At 36.5% G+C, this 26,849-nt stretch overlaps 5 protein-coding genes and 2 long non-coding RNA genes across 24 annotated transcripts in view; 3 read left to right on the top strand and 4 right to left on the bottom strand.

Annotated features, from left to right (window-relative positions):
- The first annotated feature begins 253 nt into the window (after window positions 1–253).
- Window positions 254–6,545, top strand: LOC105312288 (formin-like protein 6). Of its 14 annotated transcripts, XM_019994952.1 has the most exons (27): window positions 254–275; window positions 319–578; window positions 648–762; window positions 924–1,097; window positions 1,151–1,198; window positions 1,253–1,333; window positions 1,420–1,500; window positions 1,553–1,651; window positions 1,693–1,800; window positions 1,840–1,947; window positions 1,988–2,095; window positions 2,137–2,244; window positions 2,286–2,393; window positions 2,439–2,546; window positions 2,587–2,691; window positions 2,734–2,841; window positions 2,886–2,975; window positions 3,023–3,115; window positions 3,249–3,643; window positions 3,845–4,198; window positions 4,390–4,661; window positions 4,761–4,844; window positions 4,914–5,003; window positions 5,537–5,694; window positions 5,756–5,924; window positions 6,026–6,138; window positions 6,225–6,545. In XM_019994952.1, exons 1-27 carry the CDS (start codon window positions 262–264, stop codon window positions 6,412–6,414), a joined length of 3,741 nt encoding a protein of 1,246 aa, XP_019850511.1. In that variant the 5' UTR covers window positions 254–261; the 3' UTR covers window positions 6,415–6,545. The 14 variants fall into 14 exon arrangements, with proteins under 14 accessions (XP_019850511.1, XP_019850512.1, XP_019850515.1 ...); XM_019994953.1 differs by lacking the exon at window positions 1,253–1,333; XM_019994956.1 differs by lacking the exon at window positions 1,693–1,800.
- Window positions 6,455–7,253, bottom strand: LOC100641121 (uncharacterized). The gene is made up of 5 exons (XR_898148.2): window positions 7,168–7,253; window positions 7,088–7,112; window positions 6,984–7,040; window positions 6,861–6,935; window positions 6,455–6,790 (listed from the first exon to the last, which is right to left on the bottom strand). It is a non-coding gene; the product is annotated as an uncharacterized LOC100641121 (long non-coding RNA).
- A 24-nt stretch (window positions 7,254–7,277) lies between these two features.
- Window positions 7,278–8,325, top strand: LOC100640994 (uncharacterized). The gene is made up of 6 exons (XR_002184533.1): window positions 7,278–7,423; window positions 7,542–7,566; window positions 7,632–7,685; window positions 7,737–7,811; window positions 7,958–8,056; window positions 8,117–8,325. It is a non-coding gene; the product is annotated as an uncharacterized LOC100640994 (long non-coding RNA).
- Window positions 8,292–16,452, bottom strand: LOC100640871 (crescerin-1-like). The gene is made up of 13 exons (XM_019994951.1): window positions 15,071–16,452; window positions 14,153–14,567; window positions 13,543–13,736; window positions 13,179–13,325; window positions 12,966–13,117; window positions 12,043–12,817; window positions 11,533–11,619; window positions 11,166–11,473; window positions 10,924–11,050; window positions 9,813–10,169; window positions 9,442–9,658; window positions 9,178–9,264; window positions 8,292–8,856 (listed from the first exon to the last, which is right to left on the bottom strand). The coding sequence occupies exons 1-13, from the start codon at window positions 16,235–16,237 to the stop codon at window positions 8,609–8,611; spliced, it is 4,281 nt and encodes a 1,426-aa protein (XP_019850510.1). The 5' UTR covers window positions 16,238–16,452; the 3' UTR covers window positions 8,292–8,608.
- An 80-nt stretch (window positions 16,453–16,532) lies between these two features.
- LOC109581150 (uncharacterized) lies at window positions 16,533–17,666 on the bottom strand. Its single transcript, XM_019994981.1, has 8 exons — window positions 17,499–17,666; window positions 17,388–17,455; window positions 17,317–17,340; window positions 17,233–17,268; window positions 17,139–17,163; window positions 17,023–17,090; window positions 16,830–16,968; window positions 16,533–16,789 (listed from the first exon to the last, which is right to left on the bottom strand). Exons 1-8 carry the CDS (start codon window positions 17,650–17,652, stop codon window positions 16,677–16,679), a joined length of 627 nt encoding a protein of 208 aa, XP_019850540.1. The 5' UTR covers window positions 17,653–17,666; the 3' UTR covers window positions 16,533–16,676.
- Window positions 17,646–26,849, bottom strand: part of LOC100640744 (uncharacterized protein C1orf101-like) — a 13,741-nt gene continuing 4,537 nt past the window's right edge. The window contains exons 1-27 of one of the 5 annotated variants that reach the window (XM_019994972.1): window positions 26,820–26,849; window positions 26,647–26,772; window positions 26,390–26,487; window positions 26,224–26,322; window positions 26,102–26,162; window positions 25,951–26,042; window positions 25,856–25,907; window positions 25,653–25,780; window positions 21,287–21,390; window positions 21,090–21,236; window positions 20,502–20,565; window positions 20,360–20,458; window positions 20,219–20,305; window positions 20,091–20,170; window positions 19,556–19,635; window positions 19,370–19,514; window positions 19,276–19,323; window positions 19,142–19,231; window positions 18,984–19,079; window positions 18,878–18,930; window positions 18,778–18,825; window positions 18,676–18,733; window positions 18,541–18,620; window positions 18,394–18,493; window positions 18,245–18,325; window positions 18,029–18,189; window positions 17,646–17,963 (exon numbers count right to left, since the gene is read on the bottom strand). In XM_019994972.1, the coding sequence (XP_019850531.1) occupies window positions 17,741–17,963; window positions 18,029–18,189; window positions 18,245–18,325; window positions 18,394–18,493; window positions 18,541–18,620; window positions 18,676–18,733; window positions 18,778–18,825; window positions 18,878–18,930; window positions 18,984–19,079; window positions 19,142–19,231; window positions 19,276–19,323; window positions 19,370–19,514; window positions 19,556–19,635; window positions 20,091–20,170; window positions 20,219–20,305; window positions 20,360–20,458; window positions 20,502–20,565; window positions 21,090–21,236; window positions 21,287–21,390; window positions 25,653–25,686 (1,878 nt within the window). In that variant the 5' untranslated portion in view covers window positions 25,687–25,780; window positions 25,856–25,907; window positions 25,951–26,042; ... (3 more) ...; window positions 26,647–26,772; window positions 26,820–26,849 and the 3' untranslated portion in view covers window positions 17,646–17,740. Of the gene's footprint in view, window positions 17,964–18,028; window positions 18,190–18,244; window positions 18,326–18,393; window positions 18,494–18,540; window positions 18,621–18,675; window positions 18,734–18,777; window positions 18,826–18,877; window positions 18,931–18,983; window positions 19,080–19,141; window positions 19,232–19,275; window positions 19,324–19,369; window positions 19,515–19,555; window positions 19,636–20,090; window positions 20,171–20,218; window positions 20,306–20,359; window positions 20,459–20,501; window positions 20,566–21,089; window positions 21,237–21,286; window positions 21,391–21,441; window positions 21,563–21,617; window positions 21,670–21,773; window positions 21,866–21,924; window positions 21,974–25,652; window positions 25,781–25,855; window positions 25,908–25,950; window positions 26,043–26,101; window positions 26,163–26,223; window positions 26,323–26,389; window positions 26,488–26,646; window positions 26,773–26,819 lie in introns of those variants that run through there. The other 4 variants (XM_019994970.1, XM_019994968.1, XM_019994969.1 and 1 more) reach the window with 4 other exon arrangements.
- Window positions 23,030–24,428, top strand: LOC109581148 (uncharacterized). The gene is made up of 3 exons (XM_019994977.1): window positions 23,030–23,132; window positions 23,177–23,247; window positions 23,301–24,428. The coding sequence occupies exons 2-3, from the start codon at window positions 23,183–23,185 to the stop codon at window positions 24,274–24,276; spliced, it is 1,041 nt and encodes a 346-aa protein (XP_019850536.1). The 5' UTR covers window positions 23,030–23,132; window positions 23,177–23,182; the 3' UTR covers window positions 24,277–24,428.

Raw genomic sequence — 26,849 nt, 5'->3', positions numbered from 1 at the left:
CACATCTAATCTTACAACACATTTTCATTCCAACCACCTGATTTGTATAAACTCGGATACTTTGTCAACAGAAGATCTTCTCAACCTGTTCACTACAGATCACATTTTTAACATTAAATCTGTTTTTATTAACTATTAATTAATTAAGGCGTGGTTTATATAGTTTAAGGCGTGGTCTGATTTCGCAGACTGGACTAATGCGCATGCTCAGAAAACTAATGGGCGGTTAAGCAATAATTTTAATTTTTATACAAACTCAAAATGGCAGCTAACAAGTAAGTTTCTCTCGGTTTCTTTTATTATTCTTGATTTTTATAGTCAAGTGCCATCAAAGCAGCTAATAATGTATCCAAAGCACCTCGTTTATCCGGACGGGGTGGATGCTAAACGTGATGTATGCCTGGAAGAGTTGAGGGCATCCCGTACAAGATATTGCCCCTCGCCATCTCCTGATTGTGACATGGACATGACTGAGGCGTACTGTGGTAATATTACGGTCAACGTCCCCGTGGTGGCCTCCATGGAGAAGGGACGTGAAGTCTTACACTTGATGGAGCATAAACCTGAAAAACTATTAGGTGAGGCAGAACCCTCTAATATTAGGTATATATTATGTTCTGTTATACATTGACGCCCCTCTCTCTCAGTGTTATCAAAGGAAGAGCCAGGTGGAAACATGACTCGTGAGCTTCAAGAAAAGGAAAACTTACCTGTCAGCCTCAATCAGTTTGATTTTACACCAAGTGCATCTGAATCATACAGGTATACTGTTGATCAGAGTATAGAATTGATTCTTAATTAATTTTCTTATTATATTACATACATGTACATGCCCTTTTGTGTTAAACTGTAAATGATAATGTAATTAATAATGTGTACATGTATAATGTGATTATTATATAAAGGTCTTCTTTTTATTACAGCCATCAGTACAGTTATAATGGAGCCTCCTTCTCCATGAAAGGTGCTCTTAGTTTTAGTGAATCGGACAGTCTGGTGAGCTCTGCATGCCAGTCAGAGGAAGAGGCGAAGATGTTTAAAGAGAAGACCGTTCTAAAACAAGAGAGACATTCTGATCAAGTCCATCAGTCGTTGCAGTGAGACCAGTTATTTAAATGATGAGAGTTTTTAGTGTTTGGTTTTTTTACAGGTACACGCATAGTTCTGAGTCTCTTTATGCTAATAATAAGCTGCCATGGTAAAAATTACACATGTTTTTTTTTTCAATTTTTTTCATGTTGTTATATTATAGTCCTAAGACAAAACCAGTGTCACAACTAAGTCGTACATTGGAAACAGATATTGGCACCAGTTCAGTACCAATATCATCAATGTGAGACTAATAGTAATATTTTACCTCCATTCATTTCATTTATTATCATTTTGTTTATACTATTTTTCATTTATTTCTTTATATAGTGCTGTGTCACAAGAGGGCAGATTGGATTCTTTTTCTGTATATAATGATAGTCAAGTATCCATTAACCAGCCTGCAGCAGGGTAACAGATATTTACATGTCTCTCTCTAATTGTTATGTTTTATTATATTCAGACAATCTACAAGGCCTCCATTACAAGTATTACCTCAAGAAAAATCTTTGACCTCATTTAGTGTTTATGAAGAAGCATCCATTAACCAGCCATCTTTCAAGTAATAAACATAATTTTTGTCTTCATTCATTTTCTTTATAGGCAATCTGTTCCTTCTGCAAGGCCTCCATTACAAGTATTACCTCAGGATAAATCTTTGACATCATTTAGTGTTTATGAAGAAGCCTCCATTAACCAGCCATCTTTCAAGTAATAAACATAATTTTTGTCTTCATTCATTTTTTATAGGCAATCAGCTCCTTCTGCAAGGCCTCCATTACAAGTATTACCTCAGGATAAATCTTTGACCTCATTTAGTGTTTATGAAGAAGCATCCATTAATCAGCCATCTTTTAAGTAATGAACATAATTCTTGTCTTCATTCATTTCTTGATAGGCAGTCTGCTCCTTCTGCAAGGCCTCCATTACAAGTATTACCTCAGGATAAATCTTTGACCTCATTTAGTGTTTATGAAGAAGCATCCATTAACCAGCCATCTTTCAAGTAATAAACATTATTTTTGTCTTCATTCATTATCTTTATAGGCAATCTGCTCCTTCTGCAAGGCCTCCATTACAAGTATTACCTCAGGATAAATCTTTGACCTCATTTAGTGTTTATGAAGAAGCATCCATTAACCAGCCATCTTTCAAGTAATAAACATTATTTTTGTCTTCATTCATTATCTTTATAGGCAATCTGCTCCTTCTGCAAGGCCTCCATTACAAGTATTACCTCAGGATAAATCTTTGACATCATTTAGTGTTTATGAAGAAGCCTCTATTAACCAGCCATCTTTCAAGTAATGATTGTACATAATTCTTGTCTTTATTCATTTTCTTGATAGACAATCAGCTCCTTCTGCAAGGCCTCCATTACAAGTATTACCTCAGGATAAATCTCTGACCTCTTTTAGTGTTTATGAAGAAACATCCATTAACCAGCCATCTTTCAAGTAATAAACATAATTCTTGTCTTCATTCATTTCTTTATAGACAATCAGCTCCTGCAAGGCCTCCATTACAAGTATTACCTCAGGATAAATCAATGGGTTCATTTAGTGTTTATGAAGAAGCCTCCATTAACCAGCCTTCCTTCAAGTAATCAGTAAAATTTTCTTCTTCATTCTTTTTCTTTTCCAGACAATCTGCTCCTCCTGCAAAGCCTCCATTACAAGTATTACCTCAGGATAAATCTCTGACCTCATTTAGTGTTTATGAAGAAGCCTCTATTAACCAGCCATCTTTCAAGTAATGATTGTACATAATTCTTGTCTTCATTCATTCCTTGATAGGCAATCAGCTCCTCCTGCAAGGCCTCCATTACAAGTATTACCTCAAGATAAAAGTGTTTATGATGAAGCTTCCATTAGCCATCCTTCACAGTATGCATTATTTTCTGACATTATATATCCTTGAAAATTACCATTAGGCCACAAACTGCTTCTTCCAACACAATGCCAATGAAAGTATTAAATTGTGCACCATCTTTGTCAAGTGTTCCTCTAACTACATCTGATGCCTCGTAAGTGACTGCTTTTAAAATAATTATTTATTGAGTATAGTATCCCTTTCTTTTCCTTATTTGTGAGCTTAATAATAGAGATTTAATTTGCTTATTATTATTATTATTGATATTTTTATTTCTCTCCTTTCAGATCTCATTGTCTCGCATCAATAGAGAAACTTTCTCTATCTCAAAAAGCTCCCGTCACTATCTCTACCTCTCTTCACTCGCATAACTTCCCAGTACCGTCTTCAATTACTAACCAAGAGCAGCCATTACCTAATATCACCAACCCTGTATCCTCTACTCATTCCTTGCCAGTTCCTTTCTCTATAAATAATCCTCTCCCTCCTCCACTTGATGCTCTCCCTGTACCACAGAGTGTTACTACTCCACCTACTAATGAACAAGAGGCTGAAAGCATCTCACCTGAAAGTGGCACTCATTCTCACCCTCTGGTTAATGAGACTATTGATCCTAGTTTCTTTATACCTGGGTACCTCTCTGATGATCCTACTAGCACACCGTGTGGTGGTAGGAGAGTAGGTCAGTCAATTGGAGTAATATTATTGTAAAAGTAGTGAGGGATATCTAAGTGTGATCATTAAAATTATAACTTATGTCATTGCTAAAATTAAAATAAAAATGCTAATGTATATCAAAATGTGAAATAAATATATTTGCATGCAATCAAAAGTAGATATAGACTTTACTATTAAGCATACATGTTCTTCTAATATTGTGTAGGTTTGGCTCCATTTGACGTGACAGCTATTCAGTCCTACTCGCCTCAGAGCAGCAACACCAAACCTCTCCCTCCTCCTCCTCCTCTTCCTGTACCCTCACTCCCTCCCCCTCCTCCTCCTCCTCCTCCTTCGCAGCCCCTCCCACAAACAGACCCCGCCCCTCCTATTATGCAGCCGTACAGTTTCAGAGGTCAGCACTTAGACCCGATACAAGAAGAGTCTCGTAGCTATTGCAGCAGCTCCTCGGGCAGCACCACGACTTGTAGCAGTAAGAACTTATCAACTCATTCTAATGCCAGCAGGTCAGCTAATATCAGCCAACAGTCCCAGCACAATGAAGATGAAGAACCACCTGGTAAGATACTACTGCAGTCTTCTCTTCCTTTCCCTCTCTATCAGTGATTTATCATTAATACAGAGGAGGGGTTGCCTTTGCTGTATCTATTATGCACTGATTTGCTCTGTCTATTATTTAGAATATTAATATACTTATGCTGGTACATGTACACGTATATGCTACTCTTTCTGTCATTCTTTTTATTGTAGAGGTTCAAGACTTACGATCGCTAGGTGTCATGAATTTAAAGCGACAGGTAAACCCGTTCACTCCAGAGACGATCCAGTTTATGCTCCAGTCTTTACCAATCACTGTTACCCCTGTTCACCGACTGCCGAAGTCTTCTCCGAGTATGACAACGGGTCACACTGTTACACTAGCCGATGGATCGTCTTGTAGTGTCATTGGTAAACTGGCCAAGGGAGGATTTGCCTCCGTTTATAATGTTAAGATGATGAATGGAAGTACAAAAGCGCTCAAGGTGCAGTAGGTCTATTATTAATGCCCAATGCAAGAAATATTTTATTTTAGCATCAAAGTGCAGGATCTTGAACATTTTGAATTTTTATTTTTATTTTAGATTCAAAACCCTCCCTGTTTGTGGGAAGTTGCCATTATCGAAGAGCTTCACAAAAGACTAAAGGCAAACGATCTTCTTAAGTTTGTATGTCACACTGGGCCTACACTAGCTGCAGTCTGGTTTTAAGTTGTTGTGTTTTTTTTCTTTTTCTAGTCTCAATGTTTCATGAGTGTTGATGCTGTTCATTTGTATACTAATTCCAGCATAATTGCTTACAATTATTATCCACACGGAACTCTATTGGTAATAATAAATGTTTTTGTATAGCATGACGACATTAATGTCCATCAGAAAATATAATAAACATTAGGGGTAATGTTGAGGCCATTTTTTGGATAAAACCATGGGCTATAGTACAGGGAATTTTTCAGATTTTGGCAAATTTCTTTAAATGGCCATAACTCAAAAATTTGAGCTTGGAATCGGTTCAAACTTTCTACATAGCATAAGGACATCAATATACATCAGAAAATATAATAAAAATTGGGGGTGATTTCGGAGCCATTTTTTGAAAAAAACCATGGGCTATAGTACAGGGTATTTTTCAGATTTTGGCCGATTTCTTTAAATGGCCATAACTCGAAATTTTTTTATCGGAATCAGCTCAAACTTTTTACATAGCATAAGGACATCAATATACATCAGAAAATATAATAAAAATTGGGGGTGATTTTGGAGCCATTTTTTTGAAAAAAAAACCATGGACTATAGTCATTGATAGTATACACAGAACTGTTAACTTTATCATTCTCATTCTACTATACATGCACATGTAGGATTTAGTCAATACATGTCGGACAACGAGCAAGAAGCTAACAGAGGCAGTCTTACTTTATTATACAACAGAGATATGCCAACTGGTTGAAGCACTACACTGCTGTGGCATCATTCATGCTGACATTAAACCAGACAACATCATGCTAAGAGATATTAGGTAGGCCTAAACGCTATCACATTAAATTAAATTTATGATTAATAATTATTGAATATTGTAGACCTATTACTGATTATACATCAATAAGAGGGCGTGGTGTTTGTCTCTTGGACTTTGGTCGTGCTATTGATGCCCAATCATTCCCACGTGGTACTCAGTTCGTTGGTTCCTGTGGTACGGACTCATTTCAATGCATCCAGATGCTTAATAATGAGCCATGGAGCTGGCATGTGAGAAAAAAATAACAACTACTACTGCTAATAATAATATATTAATATATATATTTTTTGATTTCATGATGTTTTATTAATTTTTATTGTATTTTCCACAGACTGATCTTCATTGCATTGCTGGTACAGTTCACGTTTTGCTGCACTTGGACTATATGGAGGTCATCAAGAATGCCATGACTGGAGAATATGTACCAAGCAAATCTCTGCCCAGGTCTGACAGAGTAGAAAGAGATATTTGTATAATTATTTTTGTAAAACTTACTCCATTTTATTGTATACCAATTTTTTATTGTGTAGAAACTATGATCGTGTTTTGTGGATGAAGTTTTTTACCGATCTCTTAAACTGGTCTGGCGAGGGACAGCCTGACATGAAGGCTCTTACTCAACCTTTATCGAGGAAACTTTCCCTTAATGTTAGCCACCTCAAGCTTAACCTCAACTACATGTGGACACAGATGGAAAGACAGAGAGGATTTCCCAAATGAACTAATTCCTCTTTATTATAATAATAGACTATAATGATAGTTTTAGGACAAAATAACACTATCACATAAGTGTCTTGCATGTTTGTAATTGTTTATACAACCAAATGAAAAGATTAATGATTTAGAATAAATTTAACAGCTTTTATTATAGGCTCAATACAGCAATACTCAGAGTGATGAAAGTCAGAGATTTAGCTCAGTCTGTACTATAACAGTGACCTTTTAGCTAAACTCTTCATTGTATCATGAGTATTGGTAATGATTGATCTACTAATTATTATTATTCACTATTGTGAGATGCTGTTCTTAAGGCGAGTTGTACTGCAGCTTTGATTTTATTCTTTTTAAATTCATTGTCAACAAATCCATCCCCATCCTATAGAGGAAATACAAATATAATATCTAGAACTTATCCACCATTATAGATCTACTACTGCTTCAAAAACCTTTTTTGAATGAATAATTCTTCCATTCACTTCTACTTCAAAGAGATTTGTGATTGTGGCGGTGTTTTCACCTATCTATAAACGTGATTTTCACATCATCTAGCTTTTAACTATGATACTAACTACTTGGATTGTCCCCTTTGCAAAGTATGGTTCAATATACTTTTGAAAGTCGTTGAACTATGCAGTGATAAAAAATCACTAACATTGCGTTTTTAAATACTCACCCTTTTGCTGTATCCTCATCCACCACTGAGAAATAGAAAAAATAATAATAATTATTATTATTAGCAAAAAAAGAACTCACCAAAAGGTCACTTTGATTTTCACTGCAGGCTTGTTCTCATCCATGCATAAGGTGACAAGTTTGTAGTATCCTAGCAACTGTACTGCATCTGTAATATACATGCTTAGGATCACGTGATCGCATATTTTGTAATAATTTTACAGCAACTTGCTACTTGCATTTTTTCAGTTTTGACCCTCCAAGTCCTCAACAGCTGCGAACAAGTACTATAGAAACACCTTTTTGTCATGGTTGTTCTAGTAAAAGTCGTTTATTGGTGAGTAAACCACTGATTAGCGATGAATAAGAATGTCTGAATGATGACTCCATTTATTAGTCTGGCTCATTTGCCAGACTAGACTCTATATATATTATGATTTCTTTCTTTCCTCTAGTGGTGGATGAGGCTACAAAGGCCGGGTAAGATACATAACATAGCCTTTCTTTATCTCCTTTCTTCTTTTATATTCAAACTCTCTTTACAGGTGGACAGGCTGAAGACTGAGTTGTCCAAGAAGTACGGGTCTGGTATCAAATTTGTGAGTTTTTTCCCCCAATCCTATTTATAACTTGTCATCCCATACGTGTAGGAGGAAGAGAGGACGCCAAACATTTCGGGAAAGTTTGAAGTTTTTGTCAACGAGGCACTAATCCATTCTAAAATAGTCAGTTATAATATTATGTTTTTAGTTGAAGTGAAACTACAAAAACTTGTTATAATTCATGTACATGTACTTTTATTTACGTACTACATGTGCATGTTAAAATGCTCGCATGTGTCTTTACTTCTTTTGTTGTTAATTCTTTGTAGGATGGTAATGGATTTGTTGACAGTGATGAAAAGATGGCCAAGATCACCAGTGCCATTGATAAAGCCAGCTCATGAAGTGGGCCTTATGTAGAGTTGTAGGTATGCCTTAAAGAATGATAATAATAACAATGATGGTTTTATTATTTTTTTCCTTTCTAGTATGATGCTTGTTTGGTATTTCTTGTGTATTCAGTCATGAAGGGATAGCCTTAAAGGTTAACCCCTGGCTTATCCCCGATGCTTAATCTGAGTCCACAAGAATATGCCACCATGATTACTACGACTAAACTAACTCTATCATTATTATTATTTATTAATGTGATTGCAGTAGCTAATCTTTCATTGATAAAAACTGTTAGTTAAAAAAATTTTTTGTCATTAGCCACAGAGTAGCAGCATGAAATATGCCAAGAAAACTGTATTGAGTTGCAATGCATGTGCTTCACTTTCATAATAATAACAATAATATTTATTTAATAATTATTATTCAGTGTGTGTGTGTGTGTGTACATTATAATGCTTATATATAACAATAATCAAATGAAATCTGATTTGAAGTTTATAGTTTACAGAAAGAGAGGGCAATTAGGATAAACAAGACAAAAGACGGAGAGAAAGAGTGAGAGAGGAAAGGGGAGCAGCTTGTTCTGATTATCTGTTTTGCAAGTGTAAAGTCTGAACCAATTCTTGTAGTTTTTGTTGTTGAGTTGGCGACAGCTGAGAAGCGCTCTCCTGCAGACTGGGACCAAGACACAACTGAAGTACCTCAGTGAGTCTCAGTATAGCTTGCTTAGCTTCTCCTGTCGCTGGAGAACGAGAGGATAGGACCTTCCACAGGACCGGGAGACCAATACGCTGGACTAAACCGGGCTTCTGGCCATACACGTATGGAATTAAATCTAAAAAATGTTACAAATGAATTACTTTATTTCTTTGTTTGCAAACACATCAAGAAATATGTGTACATGTACATGTATGAGTATATGTAAATGATAACTTTGTACATGTAGATGCACATCCACATCAACAAAAGTGTTTATACAGTAGCTGCCTTTTTAGGTGCATAACACAAAGTGTTAATTCTGAAGCTCAAGGCGTGATTTATAGTAGGTGGGTTTAAGTCTTAAATTAGCAGTCCCTTACACTAATAGTGCAAGGAAGCCAGCAATGAGGTGTGAGAAATAATTAATAAGAGGATTTACTAATACTGGACTAGTCACCTGATAATTTCTTGAGCATTATAGGCTGGACTCTTGCATTGCCATTCTGTGCTGCCGAGGCAAGTGGGGGAAATAACAATGTACAATCTACAGAAAAATACATTATACATGTAAATGTATATGTATACACCATTACATGTATGTACGCAATACATTGTACATGTACATGCATACAGTACATGTATGGGTATATATTATTATTATGTACACACATTATGCTTTAAATGCTGCAATAGTAACAAAACCAGTGCTCTTTATTCTTACCAACAGTCTGCATGAGTGAATCAATGGCATTGAGAGCAGCAGAGTGTATAGCTGGATATCTTGAAGCCACAGTCCCTGATAGAGCCTCCACTAGTGTTGGTAGCACTGGGGAAAGCTGCTGGTTAAGGATTGGGACTAATCTCTGGAATGCTTGCAAAGCGTGAAGGTTGACCTTACTGTTCTTATCACTTAGTCTCTCATTGAATACATCAAACACCTAGCAAGAAAGTTGCATATAGTGATAAAGTTATGCTAATAGTCACATTAATGAACATGTACGTGTATGTACATGTACATGTAACTGTAGCATAAGGAGATCAATATGCATGAAGATTAAGAAACCTTCTCTTTCTCTCTCCTATTTCTCTCACTTTAACTAGATTGGATCCCAGGCTATTAGGATGAGTAATAATGTACTGCTCTAGCTCATTGATGGCCTCTTGTCTCTCCTTCCAATCAGTTGCTTTCATTTTGCTCACAATATCCAGGACTGCACTCGAGTCGGGCGGAGGGGCACTTGTTGGCGGGAGGACTCCGCCCGGCTCTATGAGTACTTGACCACTCCCACCATTACCAGGAAGTCCAGATATTGAGCTCCGCCTCTTTTTGACTTTAGGTGGAGACTGGCCTTTACCAGGTGAGGACGCGCCGGCTGAAGAATATTGAGAGACTGAGAGACGAGCCGTCGCCTTTGCTGACTGAGAGTCTGTAGGAGGTTTACCTAAACCCTATAAATGGATATATGCATTATGAGTAAGGAATAGAATTCAAGGTACATGTATATTATGTGTGTATAGCCGTAATTAAAAAATTTTCAGTCGGAATCAGCTCAAACTTTTTACATAGCATAAGGACATCAATATGTATCAGAAAATATAATAAAAATTGGGGGTGATTTCGGATCCATTTTTTGGAAAAAACCATGGGCTATAGTACAGGGTATTTTTCAGATTTTGGCCGATTTTTTAAAATGGTCATAACTTTAAAAATTTAAGTCAGAATCAGCTCAAACTTTCTACACAGCATAAGTACATCAATATGTATCAAAAAATATAATAAAAATTGGGGTGATTTCGGAGCCATTTTTTGGAAAAAACCATGAGCTATAGTACAGGGAATTTTTCAGATTTTGGCCAATTTTTTAAAATGGTCATAACTTTAAAAATTTTTGTCGGAATCAATTCAAACTTTCTACACAGCATAAGGACATCAATATGCATCAAAAAATATAATAAAAATTGGAGGTAATTTTGGAGCCATTTTTTGGAAAAAAACCATGGGCTATAGTACAGAGAATTTTTCAGATTTTGGCCAATTTTTTAAAATGGTCATAACTCAAAAAATTGAAGTTGGAATCAGCTCAAACTTTCTGAACAGCATAAGGACATCAATATGTATCAGCAGTAAAATTTTGAGCCATTCAAAAAGCAGTGATGTACATGTACTACATTAATGAATCCATTACATGTACAGTACATGTACCTTGACTTTAATGTGTTCAGCTGTTTCCTTAATCTTTGCATATTGATGATCATTAAGTGCCTTCCTTGCCAGCTCATCAAACTCTGGACAAGAGTAGAGCATATTGAGCATCTTACGTGCCTGATACCTAAAACATAATCACATTAATATCTGCTCAGTGTTAAAAACAAGTACATATAATGCATAATACATGTATGTACATGTACATGTACATGCTACTAATGCTTTGTCATTATACCTACCTAGCCAGTGGGTCAGCATCTCCCAGAAGGATCGCTGTTGCATTTATAACTCTATCTAGCACGTCACGAGGTAGTCTCACTATCTTAGCTGCTCCATGAACCTCCACAGTAACACACATAAACTGTGCCACTTGTCTACGGATTAGTTGGCTCCCGTGGCTGAGTCCACCATTCATCAGTCCCTGGAGACATTTTGCAGGTGATACACTGTTGCATGCTAAGTATAGTGCTTTCTCTGTGTCCTCGCGATAGAAGTTATTTGATTTTGAGCCAACATGGAGTAGTGTCTTAAGAAGAGCATCTAGTGACTGTGACAATAGATTTAAATTAAATATTATTACTTTGTGCAATGGTGTAAAGGTCTTACTATTTCCATTTCTTTTGCTAAGTATCCAAACATGTCACCAAGGCAAGCAATAGCACTCCTTGCTACTTGAGATCTTAGATTTTTCACCTAAAAATCAACAAGAGTAGATAATGTAGGGAGAGTATATAACTGTATTATCTACTCTTGAAAGCAATAATACAACAATAATTAGCTATAGTGCTGAGAATAATTATTGTATAATTTATTCTTAAAGGACAAGAGTTCATTGATCATCTCTCATAACAATGAGAGGATCTTTTGCAACTTGTACACACGCACTAATTCCCTCAAGAGCATTTATTGTGTCTTTATGAAATAATGATAATTTGAATCATAAAATAAACCCTTCGGGTCACTACCTACTTCCCACCATTGAACATGTATGCATGTACATGTACAATTTTAAAAAATTAAATTGTACAAAAGTCCATAATACTACATGTACATGTTCATGCACTCTTCTATACATGTACTATACAAGTGTGTGTATAACTTTGTATGTACATGTACCTCTTTCTCCACAGCTATGAGAACAGTGTGTAGCTGTGGTATAATGATGGGCTTATGCCAGGCAGAGAGTCGCCTCAATACAAGCAAAGCCTCGCGTTTCTCTTCCCACTCCTCGGTCCCTTTCCTCAGTCCTTCCAGTGCTTGTCTCATTGCATTCTCTGGATATACTAAAGGAGAGAGCTCTTGCAGTCTTGCATCAGTCTCTGAAGCCTCTTCCTCAACAAGAGGTTCTTGAGAGCCGAGTCTATAGACAGGAGCTGAGTTACTAGTGCTGTTAGCCTGAGATATACTGGTGCTGGATTTCTGGGGAGCACTCGCAGCTTTGGTCGGACTTATTTTCTTAATTGTACGCCCGCCGGGAGGAACCGGATTCATCTTAAGCTTAGGAGGACTTATAAACTCTGGGTTAGCCTCAAGATCGTGTACAAAGGGTAAATCAGGCGATCCCTCTCCCTCCTCGTCCATCCTCTCCTGATGATACTTCCGAGGAGGAGTCTTAAACATCTTGAGAGGTGTCTTCTTCATTGGACTCTGTTTCTTATGCAACTCACTGGGTCTTGATTGAAAGGATGGGTCACTCTCTCTTCGGGGGATTGTTCCTCCTCCTCCATTTCTCCTTGCTCCCCCGACCTTCCCTCCTTCTCCCCCTCCTGAGAGTCTCTGCTGCTGCCCTTGCTGCTTATTGGGAGAGGTTAGGAAGGAATTGGCTTCCATTGGAGCGTTCTTGTCTTTCAGAGGTCTCTCTCTCTTTAGAGCAACAGGGGCTGATACAGTCCTAAGAAGAAAGGTAGAGAAAGAAAATGAAGAACATGTAGAATTACAGGCAGGAAATAGAAGAGAGTACAGAGTTAGATATTAATTTTGAGGAAGAATTAAAGTCAAAATGCAACACAATGTGCATTAGTAATTTAGTATAAACATACTCAAACTCCATTCTTCCATTAATCATAAATTGCTTGTGCATTCTTGGTGGAGTGCTTGTTGGAGATGTTGAGGCAGAGCACTGGACTGATAATATCTCTGCCTTCCAATCCGCAGCTTTCTTACGTATTTGACTCAAAGAATCAACAGTTGGCTATAAAAAAAAGAGAATGTACATATACATGTACATGTAGATGTAGCTAGAAAACGCTTACCGTTCTTTCTCCTGAGGCGGTGGCCGACTGCATGTCTCTGTTAAAAAGGAGTGATGTTAGAGATGAGCTGAGACTGTTATTCAACTGTGAGTCATCAACCGGGATATTGTAATAATCATCATCATCATTACCGCCAATTAGGAAACTCTACATGCAAAATAACAAGAAAATTATTGGTAATAAAGAACATAGACATTTCCATGTAAAGTGCATATACGTGTGCATGCATTAGTGTTAGTGCTATACTTTTATAACAGTATTACATACATTAGTCTTATATACATCTACTGTAGGTATTTATCAATTTGCTAAAGATTAGTGTTGCAAGCATTAATGAACATGGAGAGAGTGAAGTTTCATATACCTCTTCAATATGTGTTGGACTGTCTGGTGGTATCCCGTTAGCCAGTGAGGCGTGAATTGGGAAGGAGGGAGGTGGGGGTGAGTGAGATGAAAGAGGAGGAGGTTGGGGGTGAAACGGAAGTGGATTACGGACAATCGGTTTAGACGATGGCCGAGCATCAATAGCTGGCAATTTAGACGGACCAAGTAAATTGCCTAATAATCGATAATGAAGCTGTGAATATCAATGGGATGTAGTGAATACTTTATACATGTAAGATGGGATGGTTCAACAATATTTATCATCAGGAGTGGTATTTATGGCTATTCATGATGGTGTTGGACAATAACAAGTAGCATAATGTACATGTACATGTACATGTACAGACTGTGTGTGTAGGAATGGGCTGGTAATATGATATGATAAAGTTTGTATAGTACATATGGCACATGAGCTTTTGATAAGTAATAAGTACATGTACACTGTATGAAGTAATGCTACAGTCACCAAGCAGACTAAATTAATACACATTTTTGAACACTAAAACATTCTTTTATCTGTACAATACAGTGCCCACATTGCATTCTTTATATTACACTTTTAGGTATTACTATAAGGAATCAGTCATTACCTGATAGGCCAGTGTTATCTGCTGATATCTGTCTTGCTGTGCTACCTTTAGTAAAGTGATTGTTACCATAAGATCCATTTTGACGTGGCCAAGTAGTAGAGAGAGATGAAGACCCAGGTATTCCCTTAGACCCAGGACCATTGCCTCCTCCACTGACAGTAGACCCTCCAGTGTACACTACCCTGGAGTGCTTCATTGGTCCAATGGACGATGGCTGGAAGGAACGGGAGTCTCCATTACCAGTTTCATTGCTTGTCCTATAAATATCAGAGTATCCTTTAGATGCCTTGTTACTTGCTCCTGTTACTCCTCCTCCACCTCCTAATGTTGATGACTGGCCTACTGGTAAACTAGAGCTAGCTGTCACTTGCTGCTTCAGTGCTAAAGATGCATATCCACCAGTAGTACCTGTGGACTGTGGCATGTGTTAAAAATTGAGAATATCAATAATTCACACGAAATCAATAATGAGCAAGTGCTAATTTGCCCAAACTTTATATCACCTCCATTGAGGTATGACACCTTTCCCGATAGCCACAAGCTCAAGGGGAGAATATAAAAATTCATGCAACCACATAAAAGGATTGGCCTATTGTGCTGGAATGATGCACAATCACTCGAGTGTATCACCAGGTCGAGTGTCTCGAAGACTCAACAAGTGCTAATACTTTCATACCATACAAGGCACACACTAAACGTGGTATGTGGACTCTGTCTCGTGTACACTTGCCATTAATAGATACAGGCTCTCACACATCTATAAGCAGATTTGAATGTACATGTAATAATATGCAAGCTGATGTACTACATAATCATATATACATGTACATGTACATGTATAGTATTATAGATACATGTACTTAAGTAAAAATGTACAATTGTTTTATAACTAAGTGCGTACAATGCAGGTATACTTACTTTAGCAGGTTCGCTATCCCAAGGTAGTTTCTTCCCTGCGCTCTTTAGAGGGCCACTGGTCGATTGGCTACGAGAGTTAGCTGACAATGTGCTACTTTTACCATCCAGTATCCAGTTAACATCAGCTCCTGTCAATTGTCTGTCTCCTCCAGGGGCAGCCCGACCATTAGATACATTCACTACATGATTGACGAGCCCGTCCTCGTTGAGGTGAGGGAGTTTCTTGCGGGAGAGTCTACTCTGAAATGCGACGTGAAGGTTCTCAGTATTCGTGTTAGTCATGATTCGCTGTAAGCTGAGAACTGCAGTCAGTAAAATGTGCATCTGCTCTCTTCCAAGTCTGTCAGCAAGCACAGCGCAAGCTTCAAGACAAGCCTGTCTGACCGTTTGCTTAGTATCAATAAGTAGCGGAGTGACTTGCTCTACAAGGCTGGCTAGAGAGAACTCAGAGCTAGGGAATGTGAGGAGTGAAGCAATGACAATATTAAGAGTCTCTTCACGGACTTTGCCTTGCTTGTGTCTGCTCCCGAAATTTATTATTTCATTGATGACCGGAGAAGGTGAGAGGACCGTCATGAGATGAAGCAGGACTTTCATTCCAGTTTGTTTGACCATGTACTTGTGTGTGCCAACTTTGTCGAGGTAGTGAGAGAGGAGCATGGGAAGAAAGGGGAGTATGGCAGAGCCAGTTTTGCTAACGAGATCGTCGACTAGTTGAAGTGTCGTTAGAACAATCTTGAAATTTCCGTCATTCAGTGAAGGAGTGACGAGTGACACAATTTCTTGGAGACTTTCGACAAGTATGGCTTTGTCCTTTGTATCACGGAGGGTTCCGTGTATGGAGTTAATGGCTGCCTTCCTTGTCTCTACACTGGATTGATCACGTATGTCTGCTACAATCCTCTGAGGAAAGAGACCAAGATACAGCGAAGGAGGAGGTGAGGAAGACAAGAACTGAGGATTAGGATTGCTACTTTTCCTACCATTAATGTAGAGAAAGGGAGGGGAAGGCGACTGGAGGTTGCTTGTTCTGCAGTCTTGTTGCTGCAAGCCAGAGAATGCACTGTAGTCAGTTGATCCATTCATGATCTCTGGTGAAACTACAGACTGGTGCTGCAGTCTCGTCCCGTTTCGACCGGGGAAAGTACATTGTTTGTGGTGAGACATGCAAACTAACTCACCAGTCAGAGTCTGCCCTGAATATTAGAGTCTACTGCCTTGATGAGTGTCTGGGTCCTTACTGATTGACTATTAAAGCCTTCAACAACGACTGCTACACAAAAAGGAGAGCGTTAAATGTCACTACTTATCAGAGACCAACAGCGATGATTTGATGGAGTGCATGGACTCCAATGCCAGTGATTGCTGTGAGATTATGAGCTATGAGAAAACTCACCACTGGCCAGTTGTTTATTAGCGTTCTGGTATCATAGTTCCCAGATCACGTGATCAAATTTGACACACCAGACCACGCCTATAAACAATTTTGCATGCGCGCAATCCAGCGCGAAACAAAACTTTATGAACTCAAGCAATGTAGCTTAAATAGTTACTAAGCTGTAGAAGTGGCTTCTGCAGCTTTAGTGCTCCTATATCTATCATTATATCATTCTTTTATATCGTACATTGGTTCCTTTTGCTGTTGAGCACATATATCATTTGCTTTCTTCATTGCTTTTATAGTCAAAGGATGGTTTGAGCCAAGATGATGTTTGTATTCTACAAAATATCATAAAAACTTTTGATGTGGTGTAACTACTTTGTCTTGTTTCTATGACAATGGACAAAGCTTCCTCTACTATTTCATCCAAGGTCTCTTTAGGTAATGCAGAGGATATAGGTACAGGCTCATGCTCAACTTGATGTTCCTTTGCAGTATCATCTTTTGTTTTCAACGACTAGAAATATAGAATGAAATTATTATTATTATTTCATAATTGCATTAAGTCTACTTCTCGTCTTTCTTGCTTATCTTTTACTTTCATTTTCCATTCTTTAGCAAGAAAAAGTACATCTGACACTATTTTTCAAGTCAATAAATAATTATTAATGTCCGCAGTCAACTTACCTCGCTTTAATGAAGGCCTCCGATGCTGTAAAAAATTTTTTAAATTGTAAGCATATCTGTATATAATAACTTATGATAATTAGCAAAAAAGTACCTCTGAATGTTCTACTGATTGTTGATTAGGAGACTCCTATAAAAAATAATGAAGCATTTACAATCTATTTACTCATCACTCTACTTCTTTTTTCTCTTCATTGCTAGTCTACACAGTAAAGGATTATACATCTATACTAACTAAACTATATGCACCTCATGGACTCCAACCTTTTTATTAGAACTTGAAATGGTGATCAAAGGCTCTGGTGGGTCATCATCACCTTAGCAAAGTGATGTCAGATTATAATTTTTACTAAAAATTACCTGATTCATTTTCTTTGCTAATTACAATGCTAGGTACATTAAATACAGCCATTTCAGCAGCTGCACCAATAATGAATAATTTAAATTTAATTAGATACACCCCCACAGAGCTATATAGATAAAATGCATTTGAATGTACTGGATCTATACCCATTTATATTACATAGTATGTTGTGACATGTGTGCATGCTTGTTTATAAATAAGAGATATAGGAAGGTGTATACATGTTGTGGTAAGTCATTCAAAGTTGACCACTGTTACTCTTGCTGCTGCTGATAGTCTTTGATGTTTGTCTCTTAAACAAGAGGTTGCCAGTATAGAGGAGTCTCTTGTAGAATAAAAACGAGAGAAAGAGAACCACACCAGATGTCATACATGTCACCACAAAAAGAATGTAAGCAATGTATGAGAGGTTCTGTACACTGTACACCTGAACTGCAAACAGGACAGTCAAGTTACAAAAACTGGTTTGAATTTAAAGAAAGAAAGAATAATTATTATTGGTGCACTAATGATAAGACTGGCTTGCCTATAGTCTTTTGCTATGACTGTTGCTTCAAATACATAAACCCCATTACGAGTTCCCCACTGAATATAAGAGCCACCATTGCTGCTGTTAAGAATCTGATAAGGCAATTTAGCGCTTGAAGATGAAAGAGATCCACTACCTTCGAAGCAGTTTTGATAATTCTAAATAATATAACGTACGTTAGCAATGATAAAAATTGATTATCATTTTTTTTACTTGAGGAGTCCATGCTTTATAAGGGTCTTCAGCATTAGCTAGTATTTCTTGCCAAGTCTGAGGTGCTCTTCTGCATCCAACCTACATGTACATGTATACATATCAGTAGTATACATGTAGCTCTTTATAACAGTTTTTAATTGGCTAACATCATCTGCTGTTGCTGTGTAACTGAAGTCTGTCCTACCATGTATCTCCCTAACAACAAAATCAACTCCAACTCTTTCATTCAAAGTGCTCCCATCGTATCTAATTATAGAATAAGGGCTATACATTTATACTCTATCAATGCTTACAGAAATAAAACTGGTTTGTAATTCTCGTTGTGCAGGACTCTTATGGGACAGCCCCACTGTCTCACATTGTAACGAACAACCTATACATGTATGTACATGTACACTAATTCAAAAAGCAATAGCTAATAGTGCTACTTTGTCTTGGAGACCTTTAAGATTTGTACGACCTTTCATTTCCGAATCATAGTGATCACTGTGATAATGTTAATAGCGTCATGTGATGGTCACCTGACTTACCTTGGTATTGTGTATGTGTAGTCTTCCGATTCGGTACAAGTGGTTCCTCTATTAATAGAAATAATAATATGATCTACATTATTATAATATGCACTATTACCTTGTTATTCTTATATGTCGCTCTGGTGGACAGGCTACAAATATCTCTACATTCTAAATCAAAAAATAGATAAAATGATTTGATACAATAAATAGAGAAAAATTGCCTCTTCAGCTAATTCATCACAAGTGAGTGAGTGAGTGACAGGACTTAGTTTCATAACAGTATAACCAGTAGAATTATTAGCAGTTACTGTAATACTCTATAAAATAGAAGAAAATAAAAATAATCAGGATCCATTCAACCAGTATATATTTAACTCACCATATTACGTTTCACTGATCCTTGTAGAGCAGTTTGTTCTTCAGTTGATTGTATGTCCTTATTTATGGCCCTAACATTACTGAATGATACCTAAGACTAATGTTATATGTATGAATCAATTTGAATTTATTTACAGATATATTGTTTGGTGACCAGACTCTTGGTACTAAAGATACCCAGACCTACCAAATAACTCTCAGAGGGTATTGGATTCTGTTGGATACTTACTGTAAAAGTATCACGAATGTCAATGTAATATACATTAGATTGGGCTATATTGTGAGTCCATTGAAGATAAGGGCAGGCAAGAGGAGGATAGAGTGCTGAGAGCAGCAGTGAATATACTGGTACTGTTCTAACTGAAATACTGCCATTACTATTATTAGACAAATATTTTATACATGGAGTAACTACCTCTCCAGCATTGATAGGAATTTTAGATTCCCCAATGAATCAAAGAATATTGTACTGTTTTCATTGACATAATATAAGATCTAGAGAGTAAAATGGTTTTATTTATCAGTAGAAATGAAGTGACTAATATGCATATGAATATTTAATAAAAGTTGTGATGATGATGGGGGACGCGCGAACGCAGTCCCCCACTACCAAAAATTGCACGCCCGAGTCTCCCACGTTTGGGGAGATCGCACGCTTCAACCCAACAGAGTGCAATGTTGAGCCTCCACATGGAGGAACTGCCTGATTGATCACAGTATCCTCTGCGCCAGGTAAGTTATCTTAGCAGTGTCATCCACTGGCTTATATAGCAGGATACTATGGAAAAGCAATTGTGGGTTGGCCAACTTGCAAATGTGTGGCTTGTTTTATGTGCTTGGATAGTCACTGATAAGTATCACATCTTCCTTTGATGTGGTACTGCAGCTTGAAAACTATTGTATATTATTAATGGACTGTACTAAAGGTACATTTTGTTCTACTGAATTACCTTTAATAGTTGACCTGTGGCTATTCTTCCATAGAAAAGAGATCCATCAGAAAGAACTAATGCTATCTGTCCCGAAGAGCCTTAAGAATATGTAGAATATAGATCTACACTGTGTAAACTTCACAAACCTGTATCAACATGCCTTATATATTCGTCATTCCTCCATTGATATTCAGATGAATGGTTTTGAAGGATGCTCAATGGTAGTAAATCATCTTTTTTATTTAATTCAAAAATAACCAACAGTTGCTCTACATGCACAAGCTTACCTCCAGTTAAAGAATAATACATTGACTGTCTTCCCCAGACTATCAGGTCACCAAAAGGAGAAGGGAAATATTTTACTAGCAGCTGCTCAGGACCATTACCTAATGATTTTAAAACAGCAATTATCTCTTTCAATTAACTTACCATTGCTAACTGTTGCATTAGACCATTCGTTTTGCCTTACATCATAGTGCAGAAAGAAAGTTTGCTGTAAAAATAATTGGATTTTTTAAACAAATTTTTAAAGTTGCTTAGAAATTGGTCCAAAAATTGCTACAGATTTGTGACAATGGAACTATTGGGCTTTTGCTTGTCATGGATTTTCTAATAATGGAACCAACGGGTTTTTGCTTGTCACGGAATTTCATGACAATGGAACCAATGGGTTTTGCTTGTCACAGATTTCGTGACAATGGAACCAATGGGTTTTTGCTTGTCACGGATTTCGTGACAATGGAACCAATGGGTTTTTTGCTTGTCACTGATTTTGTGACAATGGAACCAATGGGTTTTTTGCTTGTCATGGATTTTGTGACAATGGAACAAATGGGCTTTTTGCTTGTGTAGAAAGTTTGAGCTGATTATGATCAAAATTGGATTTTTTATGAATTTTAAAAGTTGCTCCAAATGCCATGTACTGTACTGTAGTGCTTGCTCATGAAGCTCATGCTGTTTAGGTCACTAGCATACTACTTTGTGAGAAACCCATCAGGTATACATGCATATACTTACATTATTGTTTGCTGTATAGAACATTAAAGCTTCATCTTTTACAGGATGAACTTGCAAGGACTGAATGGTGATATTATCCCTAGATATTGGTATGGTAACATTACTAAAACTCTTCCCACCATCAATAGATACATATAATAACATTACCTAAATAAATAAAGACATAAGACAAATATAATAAGGTATCAAATGCATACAGTATGTGACCAGGCAATGACAATATCATAATTATCATAGATAATGTCCCTTCCTCTACCAGTTATATGAAAGACATTATTTTCTAATATGGAGGATGTTAAACCTAAATAGAACCAATCACAATAGTCACTGATTGAGAGATACCATAACTTACCAGAGGGAGAGTGAATTGAAGTACTCTCATTCATTAGTGCAATGATCTCTTGGTCAATCAATAGTACTATACCAGTACTAGTGTACACTATATCCTTAATACTACCAGTATAACCATTAACCTTATATGGTAATATAAGAAGAGTTAAATTAGATGAAGATGAAATAAGGAATTACTTCAAATACAGAATATGCTCTGAAACCATCCTGTGTCATGATATTTATATTTCTAAGGAAAGTTTAGTAAATATATAGTCTCGCGTAGCCAGACCACACCCTCCGTGCCTCTGGCTACGTGAGACTAGTAAACATATTTGTTTCTTTAGTTCTCACCCTTGTATTGCTATGGCAACAGAAGGTGCAGCAGTATCTCTGAACAGCTGTAACCCATTACCTGTGTCGTTCAATAAAGTGGCCATTTGGTTCTAATGATAATGATATTAACAGTGTAGCAATGTGATAATATTCATGATAAATAACTTACATGTACTGTAATTAGTGAATCAATGAAATACTTTGGTAGACTGATAACAAAACTAGTTGATCTATACAATATCAGACATTCACATTATGTTTACACTATGCTCAGTTTATTATTTATTTACTTGACAATACAGTCCAATAGACTAGCTGCACTGTCATCAATAGTCAGTGGGTATGAGTATATATCACCTACTAATCCTGACAACTGGAATTCCCAAAAACTAGATGTGGTTTAGATAGTAATCATTATTAATAGTAAAGGTTATACTTAGATCTAGATAGAGTACCTGTTATTGAATCCTATATAGTGCACATTCATGTTATTTTTACTAGAAGGGACTATCCGTGGGTAATCCCCTAGTAGCCAAAACTGATGAGTAAGTGACTATGTGAGAAAAAAGAAGACTACACACATGAAATAATTATAAAACAATAGACTCAGAGATATTTTTATGATGTAATTTGCTTACATTTGATGAAATGGTGGATGACTGGCCATTATTTATCCAAACAAAGAGAGAGTACAAAGTGGCGTTGATATTATGCACATATGAAGTGTCCCACCAGTAGCAATATGGAGTGCTGTCAAATGGAACCTGTTAGATGAATACAATTTTTGACAGTTACACAAGTATCATACCCAAGTAGACAGACTTTCATTTTCAATTTGAAGTTTCACATTATGAAAACCAGGAGATGCACATTGAATTAGCAAAGCAGTGCTAAAAAACATGCAGGCATTGTTTTTAAAGTAGCAAATAAAACTGACTTCATTCTAATGTCACATTTAGAACTGTAATTCAATATTATGCTAATGTTATTAGCAATAATTGTGTTCAGAAATATCTGAAATCATGGTATGAGAGACTGATTAATGTGTGTTGTATACATACAGCTGGTGTTTTATAAGATAGTAAGCTAAAGCTGCTCATATCTCCATTACTGTATCTAAAATATTCATATAAAGGACACAATTACCGTAATTAGCAGAAACACACCTTGATAATAGAGTAATGATGAGAGATGTGAAAAGAACTTTAATTTCCATTTTCCACTCTTGTGGGTGGGATAATTGAATTCATTAACCAAGACAGATATAAAAAAACACCGAGTAGATCTAGCACAAAGCTGTCAACAGCATATATACTTAGCGCTTTTCCAAACTTCCAGGTTGTTCTAAGCTTCTAGGCTGTTCCAAGCACTCTCTTGGTAAATGCTTGGAGCATGTAAAATCACTGACTATTGTTTTACAGGGAACAATGAAACGATGGGGTTCATGGGAAAAGAAACGGGATAGTAAACCTAAAAGTACAGAGCTGGGGAGGTAAATGACATTATTGATAATCTAGCTGTTAGTCTACTACAAATAATATCTAGTTATTTTAAAGGTGGCTGGCCCGAAAGACATCTTGAAATTTATTTTCCGTCCCAGCATACACCCCATTTTCCCTGGAAAGCTTATGAATGGCAAGGAGAAGTTGAGGATGAAGTGCCAGAAGTGGTCCAGACGTTATGCCATGTCACCCATAAAAAGGAATTTGATAAGATATGTGAATTGAATCCTGGATCATACACTCTAAAATTTAACAAGAAAAAAGGCAAATCAGGATATGAAAAGAATGATGGATCACCCCTTGGTTACACTTTTACGGCTGCTGATGGTATCAAGACACCACCAGACGAAAGAAGCGAGTACAAATATGTTGATTCAAGTACAGATCTTTTACCTGGTAGCTACTTGTGGTGGTCTATCGATAATAGCATTCAAAATAAGCCACATAGATCTCAATATGGAAGTGTAGCAATATATGGACGCATTGAGCATTTATTTGAGCATTACCAAAAAAGTCTCCCAAGAGATCCTTTGACAGGGAAATTACCTAAAATTGAATTAAGGATTGGTGGGACACTGCGATATAAATTTGAAATATGCTACGTTATTATTGTATGTAAAGAAAAGGAGCCAATGCTACCTTATGACAAGTATCCAGTGTGGCCAGAAGGAAGAAAGATTCATTTTGATTTGAAAGATGCATTTTTATTTATTGATCCAATAAAAGTCAAAAATATAAAAAGGGCTAAACATGATGATTCATGGAGCCATCATGTCTTTGGCTTTCACTTTCCAGATGACCAACACCACATGATTTGTCCCAAAAGTTGCTTCAAAGAAAAGGAAACAATACATGACAATTACATGTGTATCAAGAAAAGACCCGAAGTACCAGGGGGTAAATGGTTATGCCCTGACATAATTACCAATAATTCTCAAAAGAAAAGAGAAATGAGTAACAACTCACTTGATGATGAAAGAGAAAGTAAAAGGCAGCGTTGTGATGATGAAGAGATGTAATGTACTATGTATTTTTATGCACCTACAAGATAATTTATTTTTATACTTACTATTATTTTTATAATAACTCACTGAACTATATTATTATAACTTTAAAATTAACTATCATTGTCATTGTCACTATCCTGTGTGGTAAAAAGATCAGTTGGTAATGAATCTAACATTGATTTGTTCCCTCCCTCTTCCTCTTCTTCTTCCTCCTCTTCTTCCTCTTCCAGTATATCGTCTTCTTCTATTTCTTCCTCCTCCTCCTCCTCTACCTCTTCTTCTTCATCTTCAGATTTTAATTCTTCTTCTCTTTCCTCTTCTGATTGTTCATTTATTTCTTCTGTCTCCTCGTCCTGCTCTCTATCATCTTCATCATTGTTCATTTCTTCAACATCTATCACAGCAGCAGCTGTGTCCTTCTCTCCTTTATGTCTCTCTTTCCCACTGACTCCTCTCTTTCCTTTCCCTTTTGGTACATTCTCCTTGTTCTCTTCACTTCGACTTGATGATGATGATGATGATGCATGCAGCTGTTTCTTTACTTGATCCACTGCCCATAAAAAGATCTATATACCTAGTATACAATAGCATATCGGTAATTTAATACTAGTAATACTTTATGCCACCCCAAATTGCTGTACTTATAAGGGGTGTGTCATAATTACTTCAAAATGTAAACTATAAATATATTAATGCTCCCATTCCCAATCTAGTTTTGATCCTAAACCACGCCCTTCATCAAGGCTTCCCACAGAATTTTGGCATAGTCCTCATCTTTTGGTCAAATTTCATCAAAATTGAAAAGGAGAGAATTCTCAATTTTTATAATGTTTCTTGATGCATATACATGTTTTTATGTTGTGTAGAAAGTTTGAGTTCATTCTGATCAAAACTGGATTTTTTATGATTTTTTTAAGTTGCTAAAAAATCAGGCCAAAGTTCCTGTACTATAGTACATGGTCTCAGGCCAAATTTCGCCAAAATTGAAAAGGCAAAAATTCTCCATTTTATCATTTTAAAAAATACATGTACATGTATTTATTTTGTGTAGAAAGTTTGAGCTGATTCCAATCAGATTTGGATTTTTACAAATTTTTAAGTTGTACGTACTGTGCTTATAGCGGTTCAGCTCACTTAGCATGCTTTTATAGGAAAATGCCACCCTTTATGTGATTGTAATGTTTTTGCTATTAACCTTTCTGCCAAGCTGGTGTAGGGTGTACTCTAATTGGATTTCCTCCAACTCCTTTGCCCTTCTTTCTGACATTATCATAGATAATGTCCTGTCCTCTACCAGTTATATGAAAGACGTTATTTTCTAATATGGAGGATGCTAAACCTAAATAGAACCAATCACAATAGTCACTGATTGAGATACCATAACTTACCAGAGGGAGAGTGGATTGATGTACCCTCATTCATTAGTGTGATGATCTCTTGGTCAATCAATAGTACTATACCAGTACTGGTGTAGTGGTGTACACTATATCCTTAATACTACCAGTATAACCATTAACTTTATATGGTAGTATACACATATAAAAGTAAAATTATATTATGAAGATGAAATTATAAGAAGAAGAGGTCTTACTTCAAATGCAAAATATGTTCTAAAACCATCCTGTGTCATGATATTTATATTTCTAAGGAAAGTTTAGAAAACATATTTGTTTCTCTAGCTCTTACCTTTGTATTGCTATGGCAACAGAAGGTGCAGCAGTATCTCTAAACAGCTGTAACCCATTACTTGTGTCGTTCAATAAAGTGGCCACTTGGTTCTAATGATAATGATATTAACAGTGTAGCAATGTGATAATATTCATGATAATTAACTTACATGTACTGTAATTAGTGAATCAATGAAATACTTTGGTCGACTGATAACAAAACTAGTTGATCTATAGAATCAGACATTTACGTATGTTGACACTAAGCTCACATTATTATTATTTTATTTACCTGACAATACAGTCCAATAGACTAATTATACTATCATCAATAGTCAGTGTGTATGAGTATATATCACTTACTAATCCTGATAACTGGAATTCCCAAAAACTAGATGTGGTTTAGATTGTAAATCATTATTAATAGTAAAGGTTATACTTAGATCTAGATACAGTACCTGTTATTGAATCCTATAAAGTGTACCATCATGTTATTTTTACTAAAAGGGACTATCCGAGGGTAATCCCCTAGTAGCCAAAACTGATGAGTAAGTGACTATGTGAGAAAAAAAGAAGACAAATCAATACTACACATCACACACATGAATACAATTATAGGTAGTAGTCATCCAATACTTGGTACATGTGTGTATGCATGCCATGGTAGATGATTCAGAGATATTTTCTGTTGTTATAAATGATGTCATTTGCTTACATTTGATGAAATGGTGGATGACTGGCCATTATCTATCCAAACAAAGAGGGAGAATGAAGTTGTATTTACGTTATAAACATATGAAATATCCCACCAGTAGCAATATGGAGTGTTGTCAAATGGAACCTGTTAGATAAAATACACATTAGTTCTTGCTTGGTTGTGCATTATACCCAAATCGAAAAAGTCTCATTATCAATATT

This window comes from Amphimedon queenslandica, unplaced genomic scaffold (assembly GCF_000090795.2).
Source record: "Amphimedon queenslandica unplaced genomic scaffold, v1.1 AMPQUscaffold_13457, whole genome shotgun sequence".
In the NCBI taxonomy this organism is placed as follows: domain Eukaryota; kingdom Metazoa; phylum Porifera; class Demospongiae; order Haplosclerida; family Niphatidae; genus Amphimedon; species Amphimedon queenslandica.
The sequence above is the reverse complement of the archived record's forward strand: the minus strand, read 5'-3'. Positions and strand labels throughout refer to the sequence as shown.

Coding starts and splice junctions, on each gene's coding strand:
- LOC105312288 (XM_019994952.1), top strand. Junction 1,334..1,419: donor TCAGTACCAATATCATCAAT/GTGAGACTAATA, acceptor TTCTTTATATAG/TGCTGTGTCACAAGAGGGCA. Junction 6,139..6,224: donor CCAAGCAAATCTCTGCCCAG/GTCTGACAGAGT, acceptor TTTATTGTGTAG/AAACTATGATCGTGTTTTGT.
- LOC109581150 (XM_019994981.1), bottom strand. CDS start 17,652: ATGGGTATAGATCCAGTACATTCAAATGCATTTTATCTATATAGCTCT. Junction 17,164..17,232: donor AATCAGTAGAACATTCAGAG/GTACTTTTTTGC, acceptor AATTTTTTACAG/CATCGGAGGCCTTCATTAAA. Junction 16,969..17,022: donor ATAAGCAAGAAAGACGAGAA/GTAGACTTAATG, acceptor CTATATTTCTAG/TCGTTGAAAACAAAAGATGA.
- LOC100640871 (XM_019994951.1), bottom strand. CDS start 16,237: ATGTCTCACCACAAACAATGTACTTTCCCCGGTCGAAACGGGACGAGA. Junction 14,568..15,070: donor GGGATAGCGAACCTGCTAAA/GTAAGTATACCT, acceptor CACATGCCACAG/TCCACAGGTACTACTGGTGG. Junction 13,118..13,178: donor CCGCCTCAGGAGAAAGAACG/GTAAGCGTTTTC, acceptor TTTTTTTTATAG/CCAACTGTTGATTCTTTGAG.
- LOC109581148 (XM_019994977.1), top strand. CDS start 23,183: ATGAAACGATGGGGTTCATGGGAAAAGAAACGGGATAGTAAACCTAAA. Junction 23,248..23,300: donor AAAAGTACAGAGCTGGGGAG/GTAAATGACATT, acceptor AATAATATCTAG/TTATTTTAAAGGTGGCTGGC.